Source organism: Solanum pennellii, chromosome 7 (genome assembly GCF_001406875.1).
Source record: "Solanum pennellii chromosome 7, SPENNV200".
Lineage (NCBI taxonomy): Eukaryota > Viridiplantae > Streptophyta > Magnoliopsida > Solanales > Solanaceae > Solanum > Solanum pennellii.
Genome location: NC_028643.1, coordinates 1,243,805 through 1,260,064, shown reverse-complemented (window position 1 = coordinate 1,260,064; position 16,260 = coordinate 1,243,805). Strand labels below are relative to the sequence as shown.

Genomic DNA, 16,260 nt, shown 5'->3' with positions numbered 1-16,260 from the left:
GAAAAAATATTTGATAGAAAATGCTTCCTCCGAATGAAATTACTTGGGGCGAGGCATGGTGTATAATAATAATAACAATCTGAGGAATAAATCATATGAATCTTGCATTTAGTTGGAGATATTATGAAGTCGTGACATTATTTATTTTGCTATGTATTAGTTATGGATAATATTTTATATATATGATGAGTAATTTTGTTGAGATAATTAATCGTAAAAACTTATTCTCAATCAAACGAGTTTTATATTCTTTGTTAAAAGTTTAATGGAGAAAATGTCAAATTTGTTCTTTTTAAATTATTTATTTAAATGGAAATATAGGACTTTGTTTGGGTTAAGCAGACGGCAAAATTCTTATATGATTAAAAAAAAAATGCTAATGTACAACAACACAACATAGATATTGATGATCAATTTTTTTGTTGCACTAATTGGGGGGAATTAATTAATTTTTACTTATAAGACTCAAATTCTAAAAATTATCATGACCTATTTTGTGAACATTGCTCTTTGGCGTTCTACGTGTTACAAAATAGAAATTATTTTTCGTGCGTATTAATTTATGAATTTTTTAGAATTCATATAAGTTTATTAGTAATGGCCTAATAAAATGATAGGAAAAATTACATAAATTAATACATTTTAAAAAATAATTACTGATTTTAGCGATACTTTTTGTTTATTACCATTTATAGCAATGCTTTATTAAATCTGTAATATGTATTAAGCTTGTATTATAAATGAATTAAAAGTGATCAAGTGAGGTAAAAATATTATTGCTATAAATGGTAAATATTTTTTTATTATAGTATATTTATGTAAGTTTCCCTAAATGATACTCATAGTTTTCAAAATTCGAATGTTGGTTTGTCACCAAACAAGAATTTTTGACTATTTTAATTTTTTGTGTATTAATTTATTAATTTTCTTAAATGTGTGATCGATTTTATTTGAGCTCAAATTTTGTGGCTTCATTTATGATAGCCTATTAAATGATCCTCAATCTTTTCAAAATGGCTAATCCCATTTTTTGGTGTTTGTATCACAATATAGAAATTCAAAATTATTCCAAATTTTCGTGTGTATTATTAATGAATTTTCTAAAATATTTTGATAGACTATTTGAGCTCAAATTTTGAAAGTCCATTTACAAATTGTTTTCGAAAGAAGAACATCTCCTTCTTTTTCTTTGTATGTATTAGTTCATGTATTTTTTAAAATGTGTGACCAACTTTATTAGAGCTAAAATTTTGTGAATGACCTATTAAATAATACTCATTGTTTTTTAAGACGACGCCTCTTTTTGGAGTATACGGATCACAAAATAGAAATTCAGGATTATCTCGAATTTTCATGTGTATTAGTTTAAGAATTTTTCGAAATGTGTGACCAAACTCACAAAATGAGAGTCCTGAATTCTTGTTAAGAGCAAACATTTCCAATAGCAGAAATGCTCATAAAATGCCATTCTTATTGAAGATGTTGTCATTATCAGCTCAGTAATTACAATCAATCACATTATTAATCAACTAAACCATATATCACATTTCTGCATCTCATTGCCAGCCAAAGCTTTAATCAACCTCACTTCTTTTATGATATGTTATTTTGCACAATTTTACAGACAAGAATTGATCCCTTGAATTGGGAAAATGTATGGAATTCCTATATCAACTACACTTCTATTGCCTTCTCGCCGGGATTTTCCGACGGAAGTTGCAGCTTCTTGGCTAACATTTCAGCATGTTGTTCTAAGTACTCTCTGCTGTTCATCTCTGTCAACCTGCATTAGATGGCGAAATTTACATTGTCTCAGGTTATTGAAACTATTTCGAAGAAAGGAAGACGATTTTGTGAATGAAATACGAAGATGAAACAATGGAGGCTAGTGAAAAGGGAGTCTTGGGGTGACTAGTAAAGTTGTTGCTATGTGATCAGGAGGTTACGGGTTTTTACTATGGAAACAGACTGACAAAATGCAAGATAACGCTGCATACAATACGCTTGTGGTCCATCCCTTTCACGGACCCTAACTTAGTGCACGGACTGCCCAAACAATGGACAGCAACATGTATAAACATATCTTTTTGGCCAAATAGAGCAACAAGAGGACGGTTGAAAGGTAAAGCTGCGTACAATACTCTTGTAGTCCGTCCCTTTACCTGAACCAACTTAGTGCACCATGCTGCCCAAACAATGGACAGCAACTTGTATTGACATACAAGTCTACTTTTTGGCCAAATAGAGCAACAAGAGGATTGAAACTATAATTGAATATTGAATAAATAAAAATGAACCCTCTAATAGCTTAAGCTTTGAATGAGGTGGTCACTCAATTCAACGTGATATGAGAGCCAGACTCATTCATGGTATTGATTTACCTATTGTTTGACGGTTAGACCCCATGTTATATCGTTCATGTTTCAAATGTACAGTTCCATGAGTGTGGGGAGTTAAAAACCCCTAAATAGGGAGGGAGTGGGATGTTGTCTCCCTCATGATCTATAGCAAGTTTTTCGGGTTGAGTAAGGTCGAACACCCATTCTATTAACATGGTATCAGTACAGAGGTTATGGGATAAGTCTCACTTCCTATTTATCGAAAAGAATTTTGACGTGCTTGACACAGCAAAAAGATCATGTCCGCGTGTGAGGGATGTGTTGAAAAAATAACTAAACAAACAAAAGCGCATCTTTTTTCTAACAGCTTGTTCTTTTAAATGAGGTGGTAACTCAATTCAACAAGATAGCAATTTACCTACTAATGGTGCGATCTTTTGCAAAACCCAACTCGTTGTCCACACAGAGGTCAAAATCATCGTTCTTCCTTGACCTTGAAGATGTTCTAGGTGCTATTTGTTGGGCATCGGATATTGTCACGATCTTTTCAAAAAGTTCAACGGGAGATCCCTCAGCCGTGCATAAAAGTCTAGCTCTATTTTCGTACATTACCTAATGATAAAATCAAAGAGGAAATTCAGTTTGCTTCTTGACATAGAGCTTCTTCAATGTATGAGTTCGGAATAAAACAAGTGATCAAGCTAAGCCAAGAAGAAGAGAACTAACATCAACCAACGTCACAAAACGGTATGCTGCAGTTTTATTATGAAGCCCAAAAATCGGTACGCCATCCAGAGCCAGCGTATGGAAGTTTTCTGGTTACAAGAAAAATAAATACAGTCAAAAACCTCAAGTAACGAATATACTGCTGAATTGCACCATCAGAAACTGAAAAATCATGTTAGTAACCAAATATGCAAAGACAGAGTAAATGTACGACGACATATCCAGTATAATCCCACAAAGAGAAGTGCGTAAATGCACAGCAAAAAAAGAAGCAGCACGGAGAACGTTGAAGATAGAAAAATAGCTAGGCAATGCTTGTTTGCCACTTCAACGTTAAAAACTCACTTATTGACCCTATATTGAAGTTACTTAAACACTAAAAACCAGAAAGAAGCCACACATCACTTACTAAATAGTCCAAAATAGTCTGCTGCACCAAGAGGCCTGTCACAGAGTTCCTCAAATGAAAATAATGCACATCCATTAGCACCCAGTGGAACCTAAAGTTAAAAAGAAGACACAATTTTGATTCAAGTTAGTTGTAAGACCTTCACATCATCACTCAAATGCATAGCTAACTGTAGTCAACAAACCTGCAATTTCCTTCCCATGACAACTTCCACCTCTTGCGGAACTGGTTGAGCATCCCCTACTAGCATCTGGAATTGCTTTTTAATGACGCTTGATATATCTTTTCCGATAAAGTAGAATCCTTGTTCGGCCTACAATAAATAAAACTAATTGAGATCATAGATTGACAAAAAGATAACTTCCAAATGAACTTGTACAAAGTTAAATACTATACCGAAGTCAACTTCCTGTAGTCCACTGCTGAGCCAATTTCACGTACCACACATCTTTCCTGCATCGAGATACTCTCCCAAGTCATTAAGCCAATCAACATGAGTTGGAATCGAAGTTGAGAATGTTAAAATAAATAAGGATGATAGCTGGTAGTTTCCGTTTCGATTACTTGCAGAGGCAGGTTTTTGAAGTGATTTCCATTTTTCTTTTGTTATTGTCTAGGTTAGTGGCTCTTTAAGAAGATAGCGGACACAAACAAACAGGAGATACTAAATAGGTAGAAACACATAAATAGAAAGCATGACTAAAGTGCTAAGTACATGAAAGCAATAATAAGAAATGCAGAAATTTTCATAATAAGGTTGTCACTTTTCAAATACCTTTAAAGTTGCTATAAAAGGAAGGAAAAGATCCCTCTGTAGTCCACGTTCATAAAGGTTATCGGGAGCACGGTTTGACGTAGCAACAAGAATCTGCATTTGCAACCGTGAAGTATCAATAGAGATAACCTTGGTTAACCTTATGATTACAAGGATTACCAGAACACACGAATTATAGCAATAAAACAGACGGTGTATGGGACATTGAATTACTCACTGCGCCGTTCATAAATAACTGCTTAAATAAGCGATTCAGTATCAGTGCATCAGCCACATCAGTCACCTATATTAACAAGAGAAAACATTCACGAAACTGAGATCCTATCATAGAAGCTTAAAAAAACATAGTGAATAGAAAAAAGAAACGTCCCGAGTTCCATACTATATTGACATACCATAAATTCATCAAGACACAACAAAATGGCCTCGTCAGATATCTCTCCTGCCACAACTTCTAGAGGATCTGGCACACCCTTGTGCTTCTGCAATATAGATAGAAGGCACAACTTTGAGATCAGAAAAGATAAGATTGAGTGTGGCTTTTAAGCTTTCAGGAATCAAGCATAACCATTTAAAAGCTTTAATAAATGGCCAGATTCTTAAAAAAATGCTAAAAAGTTAAACCGAATGAAAATAGAAGCATGTAAAGATTAGTTCTTATGCTATTCTCTTAGCCTCATTGACAGAATGATTTGATAGATCTAAACAGCTTGTTAAATTAGCAATAATCTTAGTGAAATATTACAATAAACAATGCTGCAGTCAAAATTATTAATAAGCAGATTGAATTAGGTTCATACCTGTAATCGGCTGTGAACATTCAGCATGAAGTCGTGAAAATGGATTCTCTTTTTCCTCCAATTGCCAGGCCTGACATAAAACGCCCATAGATTGAGATAAAAAAAAATTGTCTTTTTGGTTTTCGTACAAATGTAGATACAAACATCTGATTTCTGGCAACATGAATCATTTTGTAAGATAAGGTTGGAACTTACAACTGGTCGAAAAACAGGTCCATTAACATAGTTTTGCCTGTCCCAACTCCCCCGTAAAGATATAATCCTTTGACAGGAGCATATGACGACTGTGGTAAGAGACGGGACCATAACCATCTACTCCTGCAAATTTACCAGAGTGATGTGATGCATCAATACAATGAAATATAAATGTTCACTCTACAAGTCAAATGTACATGTTGTCAATTTCAAGATACAAATATACAATTGAAATGGTGGAAACTCAGTTGGTGTTTACCTGCTGGCTTTATCAGAAGAGGCATATTTGTCTAACCGGCAGACTTCGGCTTTTTCAATGAGCTGATCATAAAGTCTTTGGAGCTCTTGCAATGTGCCTACCTACAAAATCATCATCAGAATCTATTCTCAACAAGCAACGAAGAGATAAAAATTCATTTCTGGTGTAACTCAAACTGAGTTTTGCAGAGTTTCACGACCCACCAATTATGAGATTTCTGGGCATCCACATTTACAAACATAAATAACTGGCTTTCGGATATAGAGAATTCTTTAAAGATTACCACATTTTATGACTTCAATACCTCCAGTGGACTCTGTAATAAATGTCACTAGACGGAATTTCTCAATATGAGAGAGCCATTCCACATGATGTAAAACTAGAACAATGGCAATTTTTAATGAGTTCGGAAGTCGTAGAGCATGTTGCCCTCAAAAGTAGGCAATTTCAACTTCAACCACAGAATTGAGCTTATATGTGATCATGATAGCACAATGATGCATAAGTCTTTGATCTGATGCCTATAATCACAGGCAGTTTACATTCACTATTAAGCCTACACCCGTCGTTCTTTTCCAAGCTAGTGTATACTTGATCGTTCTTCCAACGAAATTCTACATAAGAAGTATAGAGAAAGGCATTATCAACCCCGCCCCCACCCCCATTATAGATTGATACATATAGTATTATCTAGTTGCAGAAAACAGAGTTGAAAGAATTCAATATTTCATGAGTGCACAGAAGGCACAATCAGAACATCCTCATTGTTTTCTGAATCTATTTAGCCATAACTAAGCATACAAATGCCTACCCTAAGCTGATTAACACGGGAGTAACTGTTGCTTACCTGACATGCATCTCCATCCAAGAGGTCACCCTCAGCAATTCTTCGTTCATATTCCACTAGAGGCCCGCCTCTGGTCTCCACTACAATTGAATCAATCAGAAGAACAACCAAAACAGTAAGAACTTATGATCGATATACACACAAAAAGTACATACAAGAACAAAGAACTCATCAGAAGACCATATACCTCCGTTACTAACTGTAGCTACACCGGCAAACATGGCTCTGGACAACATGTAATATGGTTGGCTATGTCTAGTAATAACACCATTATAAGAAAGTTTGCATATACAGCCATGACTTATATCAGTCGAAAAACATTGTCTTTTTACAAGACTATTAATCACATTATCCTTCCTATACCGCAGAGCGGATTTGATTTGCCTCGCAGACTGCAGAACTTTCCTCATGTTGAATTCCAAATTTCCAGGAAAGACTACAAATTTAGTCCTCCCTAATTTCTTTAAGAGTAAACTCGACAAGTTCCTTGAATAAACACCAGATTCTGAAACAAGCAAGTGGCAATAAACAATTAGTTGGAATATATACCAATTTCCACAAGACAAGACAAACAATTCTCCCAGCATAAAAGTTTGAGCCATTGATAAAAAAAACAATCTTTGCATCCCACTTTCAAGTTGGAGAAAAAACAATTCTTTTCTAACCTTAATTTAAATCTAAAACACAGTTGGAAAAGTAAATGACCAACCAATAATAGCTATAATAGCTACACAAAGTAGAGTAATTATGACTTTAGTAATGCCAAACTATTAAGTTGACCAAAACATCTTCCATTCCCAATAAAATCTATAGAGATCTAACCAAGATTAAAACCTATAACTCTGCATGAAACAGCTAACTGGTAATGAACAAATTAAATTCAAGAAAAGATTCAATCGAATCACCTTATAGACTAATTGAGCCAAAACCCAGAATTACCAGAGAACTAATCTCAAGAAAAGTGAAATAAAAATCCATTCTTGAAACAAGTAACATTAACAAAAATCACATCATATCTCCACAAAGTATTTACAATGGAATCACCTTAATAGAGTTATATACTAATTGAGCCTAAACCCATAATTGCAATAGAGCTGATTTACAAGAAAAATTGAACTAAAATTCTGCTCTGGAAACAACTAACAACAACAACATCCCCGTCTAATCTCACAAGTGAGGTAACAACAACAATATCCCCATCTAATCTCACAAGTGAGGTTTGCAAAGGTTAGAATGTACGCAGACCTTACCCTACTTTTGAAAGACCCTCCACTTTAATGCAACTAACATTAACAAAAATCACATCACATCTCCAAAAAAAAACAATTTCAATGGAATCACCTTAATATGCTAATAGAGCCAAAACCCACAATTCCAAAAGAGCTGATCTTCAACAAAAAGGTAAGATAAAAATCTGTTCTTGAAACAATAAAAAATCACACCACAACCACACACAACTGCATGCTGATTTCTGAATCTCCTCTTTCTGTCTCACCCTCTCTCTATCTGTCTGAATTTTCACAGATAAACTGGGATAAACAAGATAAAGAACTTATCTTTCTTCCTGGGTGTCAAAGTTTTTATCTTTTTTCACACAAAGACCAAAGAAAGTGGGAAAACAGAGAGTTTTTCAAGAACCAATATTTATGGAATTTTAACAGATAGAATGAGATTTAAGAAAAAAGTTATAATTCCTATTTTGGTGTCTAATCTAAGTTCTTTTTTATAATTTGTTTTTCAAGACCCTATTTTTCTGGAATTTCCTAGGGAAAAACAACAAAATCAACTACAAAAACCAAAAAAATAAACAAGAAAAGAGGAAAGAATAAGAACAAACCTTCAAAAGGGTATCAGGGTATGGGCTTTTTACAGCATGTGGGGGTAGGTGAGGTGCACTAGCGGGGGTATGGGGTAAAGAATCAAAAGAACTCCAATATTTTATGAGCTTTTCATAGTTTTCTAATCTTTACCGGTTTTGGACTTTTGTTTCATCAATGGTGGATTTCGTAAAATGACAATATTGTCCTTGGTTGACTTGGATAATGAATAGGAATAAGTGTAAATATTGGGATTACTTAAGGGTATTTTTGGTAGTTTTAGAGACTTTACTGACACGTATTTTGGCATGGTGCATTATAGAAGATGAGTCACTTAAACATCACCATATGAGTCTTTTTCTTGTTTTTTTATTTAGGGTATAATTAATCAATTATTAATTGTCATTTAATTTGTTTTTATCTACTTTGTAATAATTTTATATAATTGGTTGAAGTTTAATTATTTTTAATTGTACTCAATCTTATTTGTCAAGAACTCTCACGTTCACAAAATGGAAGTAGCAGAGATAAGAATACTACGATGAATCATGGATGTGTATGTATACTAATAGACATAGGATTAAAAATGAGGATGTTCGAGATAAAGTGAAAGTGATTTCAATAAAAGACAAGATGCAGAAATCGAACTCAAGATGATTTAGTCATGTTATGGGAGACATGGATGCTCCAATACGAGGGTTCAAGAAGTTAGCTATGGATGAATTCATGAAAGGTAGAGATAGATCGAAGAAGTATTTAGAAAAGATGATTAGACTGAATATGACATAATTACAGCTTATCGATAAGATAAACCTTAGATAAGATTGATGTGAAATTAGAATATAGAAGGGTAGTAGGTAGGAGTTTATGTCCATTCTAGTATTACTCTCTTTTCTTGTTATTCGATTTTTTATTATATGTTATTTGTTTGACATAATATTAAGTTAATGTAGTATTGTTTTATTATTATTTATTGTATATTGATGTCCATAATTTTTTATTTTCATTACTCTTTTTTTGAAATTATTTTTATCTTAAGTTAGAAGGTCTATTAAATTAAAAAGATTTTACCTCTAAAGTAATAGTTTTATATATTTAAAATGGATACGTATTACAAAAAAGTTAAAATTTCAATTACAAATTAAATGATGTTATTAAAACACATTGTCCTTTAGCATCTTTTAAAGTGGAAAATGAATATTTTTGGGCCCCACTACACAACATAATTTTATTTTTAGAAAAAAACCTTTAGTACCTAATTTTAATATTTTTTTAGTCAAAAAAAATAATTATTATATTGTAGATCCTCTTATCACGTGCCTATTTATTTTTTTCTCATAAAATTCCATGTTCAACATATTATTCCCTTTTTACTGATCTTAAAATTGACTTATTAGGGGCAAATTAAATATAACTCTTTAATATTATTGAGTTTATAATAAACTTTACGATTATATATATATATATATATATATATATATATAATTATTTATTATAATAAATAATATATAATTTATATATATATGATCAATTTTCAAAAAATGAAATATCTCATAACAGTATATAATCTTTATATTCTTATTCAAAAATTTTAGATTGTAAGTTTCAATAATGAAATAAAATTATAGCAAACAACACCTTTTCCTTTAATTAATCTTATGCAACACATATTTGAACATGTCAAAATCCCAAAATCAATGATGAAACCAAATTTCACAAGACTTTTAGCAAGTTAGAAGTCATGTTTTTTTCTTTTTAATACGCCAATACAAAAATTTAAGATCGAATATTTTTAGAAACACCACACGTCATTTCCAAGCAATCTAAAGACGAGGAAGGGTGTAGTAATAGAATGAAATGCTTTGGGAAGTTGAAAATAAGCATAACGAGAGCTAAGGCAGCATGATATGTACTTCAAAAACCTGACTAATAGAATAGTGAAATTAGAATAGATCGAGAAAAAGGCTCACGATCGGGCGGTCTTCGTAATAAAAGAGACATTTTGCTATAAGTTCGCGTTTTTTTGGAGAGATTATCTTGGTATATGAAGATATTTATATTTCTTTTCACGTACGAAAATATGAAATTTATACTCATGTAACAAGTCAAGGCCTATTTGGGCTATATGGATTGGGCTTAAAATTCATCATTCATAACCCGAATAAAAAAGCCCAAAAATAGAACCCGATCCGATCAGCTCTCTTCTTCTTCTTCAATGGCATAAAATTCAATTTTACAAAATTAGGGCTTAAGGAAGAAAACAGAAATGGCGAATCAAGGAGCAAAAAAGCGTAAGGAAGAAAATACTCGTCATATGAAGAAACTATTTCAAGTCATCATTGCCTGCAACGTAAAATTTCTCATTTTTTCTTTTCAAAAATTGGATTTTTTTTGTTTGATTTAACTTTTTTTTTTGTTGGGTTTGAGTAGGTGATTTATTTATTAGTGAGAGGTGGAATTTTCTATTCAAGTTTCACATGGAAGCATATTGTTGGATTATTGTTGACTTCATTGGCATATGTTTTACCGTACAAACAATTAGCTTCAATGGCGAAGCCGAGTTATGGTGATGATGGGGAGATGTTTGATGGTGGATATGATATGAGTACTGGTGGAATTTGTGGGTAATGTGTAGTTTCATTTCGTAATTTCATATTCTAGGTTCTGATTTTTGTCTTTTTTAGCTGTTTTTGACGTTTACTCGATAAATTATCAGCCTTTGATTACACGGGATATGTTGTTGTTGTTGGTTTTATAGAGTTTGTGAACTATGTTGCTTGACTTTGAGTATGAGATAAGTAATCTGAGATGAGTACTGACTTGGTATGATCGATTTTTAGTTCGTTAGAATGGGGGATTCAATCTTTAGTAGGTTTTGAGTGTATTTTGAAGGATCTGCCCTATATCACATCTATGATGATTCGTGGGTTCTGAATTTCTTTTCCACTCTTTTTGAGCCGTTTGGACTTTTGGTTGTTTAATTATCGGCCTTGTTTTACAGAATTTGTTAGGTATGTACTTGGATTTAAGTATGAGATAAGTACTGATTTGGGTATGGTTGATTTTTAGTTGGTTAAAATGGGGGCATTCAATTTTTAGTAGGCTTTGTGTATCTTGAAAGATCTACCCTGTGTCACACTCATTTGAACCGATGATGAAATGAAAAAACGAACATAAAAATGATGAGTAGATGAATAAAGAAGTCTCTCTTGCTAATTGAGTAAGCTAAATAGTACTCCTTCCGTCCCATTTTAAGTGTCACTTTCCTTTTTGATTTGTCCAAAAAAGAGTGTTCCTTTTTATGTTTAGTAAGTTTTTCAATTTCAATACTCAAAAAATTTTCTTTGTTTCTTAAACTCCGTGCCAAGTCAAACTAAGACACGTAAATTGGGATGGAGGGAGTATTAGTTATGTGGACTTGCTGTCCTTTCATTAAGATTTTCCCATTATTTAATCGACTGGATATCCATCTGTGTTTTGAAGTTGTTTCAACTAGTTTAAACATTTGGACTCCTCAGATGAAATGATATTAGAAGTTTATACATCAGCAAGAAAAGCTATCACAACTGCATTTCTTTCTTGTCTTGTCTTATTATCCGGTGTTGTGAGTGGCCATTAGAATAATAGAAGTCAGAGGTGTTTGTCCTACTTGAAAAATAACTTCTTACCTTGTCACGGGTCTTCAATTTTCATACTTGTTTTGGAATGAAGGCATGGGAAAAACACGTCATTTGTTTTCATGCCTTGTCTTACTAAAATGTATAGGATTGGAATTAGTTGGTCAAGATTTAGGAGGGCGCTGGCTGGATGTGTTAGCTCTGTTAAAGGAGACATCAAATTACGAGTTCTTTTTCTATCCCAAGGCCCAGTACATATCCATTTTCTTGTATAAAAAGTTCTTTTTATTAATATTACTTTCGGGTTTGTGGGGAGGGAACAGACTGGAGTTTAATTAAAACCATTAGTGCGATAGTCACTTTTAATGTATATAGACTATATAGAGAGACTTGTTGTTGGATTCTGAAATTTGAACTTGACTTCAAGCTGTAAATTTTGCGTGTGAATATGCACTACTGATCTTATTCCTACCCATAGCACCTGTTTTGTGGTAACTTCATAATCTCGTGCTCCATTTTGTTTAAAAATATAACCCTGCCATGATTCTTTCTTGCAGATATTTACATGATATAATCTACATTACATGTTTCGTGCAATTGGCTTCTATCATCTCCGACAAGTTCTGGTACACATATCTAGTGGTAAGTTTATTTTACCTCTGTCCATACTTAAGTAACACGTCGCGCACCATTGTTTTGCTTTTTGAGAATGGAGCAGAGCATATAATTAGTAGGAACTATTCCTATCCACTGCTTCCAAAATTTCATAAACATAAAATGTTGGCCATGTGTTATTTCTTCTTGGTATGCTCTGTAGTTTGTCTAGCCATCACCACAATGTCTTTTTGACGACGTTGAAAACAGGCTGCTTTTGGGTCTAGTCATCATTCTTTCATATATTTGGTTAGGAATTAAGTAAAGATTACTAGCTGCTTGAGGGCATGCTTCCTGTGGATGTGTGGAATTAGTCAAGGTGCATGGGAACTGACCTGGATGATAGTGTCAAGTGTCATTCAAAAGGGAAAAAAGTTAACGAGTTAATCAGAATCCATCAAAAAGCAAGTGGTCTAGCCAAATTGCACCACTTGTTTAGTCAACTTCTTTTAATGACCATCTTTTCCATATTCTCTCTTTTTGCAGTGGTGACTCTCGAACCTTCCATTTTTTAATAAAGGTATCCTGGGTAGTGCTTTACTCATGTCTGGAATGGTGATGGGGTGGTCTCTGCGGCAGTAATAGTTGATATGCATGATCGGTAGGAAATATATGATAGAAGGGAGAATTTTGTGGTATAGTTTGGAAATGAAGAAAGATTTCCCGAACATAAAATTTCATAATAAATATAAATTTGCTGCTACTAGGAGATTGTGCAATAGTAGCTTAGCAAATAGCGAAACTAGTTCAATTTTCTGCACCCGGATGCCCAGACTTCAGTTAAGTGGTAAAATTTTAAGAAAAGCAAGAAGAGTATTATACATGCATAAATGAAGGCTAACAAGGCCTAAAAGACTTGTATATAAGGAAAATAAAGTTGAAGATAGGACGCGATGGAAAGATGGCATTGCGAGGAAAGCAAGTTTGAGTTTTTCAAAAACAGCCCGCTTTCTGCAAAATCTCTTTCTGTATGCAGAGAGCTAAGCATTGAATAGCTCTCACACTTGTGTTGTTTAAATAAGAGTAAATGGTAAAAAACATGTACACTTGAACTATCACCTTTTTTGCTAGTTTCACACCCGCACTAACCATTGTTTCTTTTTCCTACCTGAACTATCACCATCTATGTATTATAACACACCTCGAAGATGACAAGTCCAACTATCAATTGTTTCCTTTTCCAACCTGAACTATCATACCATCTACTCAACTAGGTGTGTCTTAATATATAGATGGTGATACTCCAGGTAGGGAAAGGGTATAATGGATAGCTGGGATGTGAAACTCGTGAAAAAGAGATAGTTCAGATGTTTTTTCTATCATTATCTCATTAAATAACTAATGAGATATTTAGGTTATTTGATTGATCTGCACTAAGATTATGGTTTCCCTTTCCAGATACCTGCATTTGCAGCGTACAAGCTCTCCGGACTTATCAAAGGATTTTTACCTCAAGGTTCAGAGGTTCGTGTTAACAATAGGGAATCGAATCTTCATAGATCAAAAATTTCTTAACTTGTTGTCTTAACGTTTCTCAACGATTATCCAGGATGCTGAAGAGGATGAGAAGACCCGAAAGAAAAGAGAGAAACTGGAGAAGAAAGCTTCAAGAACCAAATTCGTCAAAACAAGAGCTCGTTAGTTCAAACACTCTATTGTAGTGATGTAGTTCTCGTTGAGACCTATGTATCGGCTAATGACTGCTGTTTCCCCTCGAATGTCTGGGAAAACGTGTTTTAACACACGTGTTATCTCGAGACTGGCTATCAATGTACTCTTATGTTGGAAATTGTTGCTTTGGGTATACTTTGTAGGATCACCAGATACAGATCCATTTTTGTTTGTTTAATATGTATCTGTGTTTGTCTTGGTCATCAGACTAAATCTTCCCCCTTTTAAGAACCTGTACCATGAGCACATAGTCTCCATTTAGCTACATTCTGGTGAAATTAAATACACTCGAACTAAGCCTCAACTGGCAAGTAAATACCCCAACCTTGAGGGTGCATGTCCCATTGTGTCTCATGGGCACTACATTGATATGTCACTTAAATTTTGGAGGTGTCTAAATGATTATTTTGTAAGTTTGGATTGTTTAGTTATCATTTGACGTCAAGTTAAAGTGTTTACTTATGTATTATATCGTGCGAATCAGTACTTGATTTTTAATATCGTTTTTCGGGTTTAATATATATAATTATGTTGTATTAGTATTACTTCTATAGTGTCTAATATCACATTCCAAGCAAAAATGCTCCCCAATTAAACAAGGTGGATTTCATATTCAAAATTCGAACAACTCGAGATTTTAATTAAGGATGAAAAAGTACTTACTGCTTCGTATCAACATAGGTAGCTCTACTTTTATGAGATTATGGCAACATCCCTCAGCAAACTTCTGGAGATATAAAATATGGAATGACCTTTATGCCCCTAATGTTGTATGAAGAACTTAATAGCTAAGGAAAGATAAAACAAAATTGGACTAAATTATTTTAAAAGATCATATATTAATTCAACTTACTAACTTCCATTTACTCTAATTATTTTTCCAATTTAGATTAAATTAAAGTTAAAGACTTTGACTACTTGTGAGACTTAAGAACTAAGTTATTCATCTTTTTTTTTTAAAAAAAAATTATCAATGTATTTTATCGAATATTTTCTCTTTTAATGAATTTTACGTTGAGCATATTCAAATTAATATAGATAATAATTACATATAGCGGATTGAAACAAAATAAGCTATTTATAATTTTTTCCATAAATTATATACATCAATAAAATTTAATTAAATATACTTTATTTAAAACCAAAAAAAAAAATAAAATAAGAAAAGACAAGGAAATGAATGCAACATTTAAATACAATTGGTTGATATTATTGTATTAGTCAACCTTAGAGTATAAATAATGAAGAAAAAATATGTACAAGAATACAAAACTAACTTGGCTAAGTAAAAGAAGAAATTTCATCCTCATTTTCATGCCATGTGTATTCATTCATTGATCATCATTCATCAAGATAATAATATCTTTATTGCACTTATTTGACATAAGGGTGTGTTTGGCATCTAGTAATTTTCAAAAAAGAAAAAATGTTTTCTTTCTTATCAACATAATTAAAGTAGAAAATATTTTGTGAAAATATGTTTGTCAAAGATTTGATGATAATATTAACAAATCAAATAGTATTGATATGATTTTTTTTTTTTGAGTATTTCCTAATAATATCTAAGGGTGTGTTTGACATTTAGTAATTTTCAAAAAATGTTTTTTTCTTATCGATTAATTCGGTAAGTGACATCTGAATAGAATAAAATGTATGCAGATAGCTTATTTCTACTTTTTTTAATATTTTATTGGAAAGTAGATAACATTTCGTGGAAAATATGTTTGTCAAAGATTGATAACAATATTAACAAACCGAATAGTATTAATATGATTTTTTCTCGAGTAAATTTTAATAATGTGTCTAAATATTAGTCATATAATATTAAAAGTTGAAAATAATTCTAAAAATAACTTCATCCAAAAGTCAGAAATGCCTGTTTTCTTTTCACAAATCATATTTTATTATTATTTTTAAAAAAATACTCACCATTACAGAATTCGTCACTAATCTATTATATTATATAGCAAGTAAGTCAACAATTTATTAATAATCTATCATTGAATAAAATTAGCAATACATTTTTTGTTGTTTAATAATAAAAATTGTCTATCACTAACTAATATTATTTCTAAAAATGCACACACAAAAATTGTCAATCACTAACTCATTATATATATATATATATATATATATATATATATATATATA

The 16,260-nt window shown here is 32.5% G+C and overlaps 2 protein-coding genes across 4 annotated transcripts; one reads left to right on the top strand and one right to left on the bottom strand.

Moving 5' to 3' along the window:
- Positions 1-1,435: 1,435 nt before the first annotated feature.
- Positions 1,436-8,317, bottom strand: LOC107026515 (AFG1-like ATPase). Of its 3 annotated transcripts, none has more exons than XM_015227507.2 (15): positions 7,692-8,170; positions 6,538-6,855; positions 6,351-6,430; positions 5,504-5,604; positions 5,245-5,367; positions 5,050-5,119; positions 4,645-4,731; positions 4,467-4,532; positions 4,250-4,342; positions 3,871-3,927; positions 3,659-3,787; positions 3,475-3,565; positions 3,066-3,154; positions 2,758-2,951; positions 1,436-1,783 (listed from the first exon to the last, which is right to left on the bottom strand). In XM_015227507.2, the coding sequence occupies exons 2-15, from the start codon at positions 6,758-6,760 to the stop codon at positions 1,675-1,677; spliced, it is 1,512 nt and encodes a 503-aa protein (XP_015082993.1). In that variant the 5' UTR covers positions 6,761-6,855; positions 7,692-8,170; the 3' UTR covers positions 1,436-1,674. The 3 variants fall into 3 exon arrangements, with proteins under 3 accessions (XP_015082993.1, XP_015082995.1, XP_015082994.1); XM_015227508.2 differs by lacking the exon at positions 7,692-8,170 and adding an exon at positions 8,188-8,317 and having other exon boundaries at positions 1,471-1,783; XM_015227509.2 differs by lacking the exon at positions 7,692-8,170 and having other exon boundaries at positions 5,504-5,600; positions 6,538-6,842.
- Positions 8,318-10,358: 2,041 nt separating this feature from the next.
- On the top strand, positions 10,359-14,420 carry LOC107024180 (transmembrane protein 208 homolog). Its single transcript, XM_015225095.2, has 5 exons — positions 10,359-10,517; positions 10,598-10,791; positions 12,342-12,426; positions 13,837-13,902; positions 13,988-14,420. The coding sequence occupies exons 1-5, from the start codon at positions 10,434-10,436 to the stop codon at positions 14,078-14,080; spliced, it is 522 nt and encodes a 173-aa protein (XP_015080581.1). The 5' UTR covers positions 10,359-10,433; the 3' UTR covers positions 14,081-14,420.
- Positions 14,421-16,260: the final 1,840 nt, after the last annotated feature.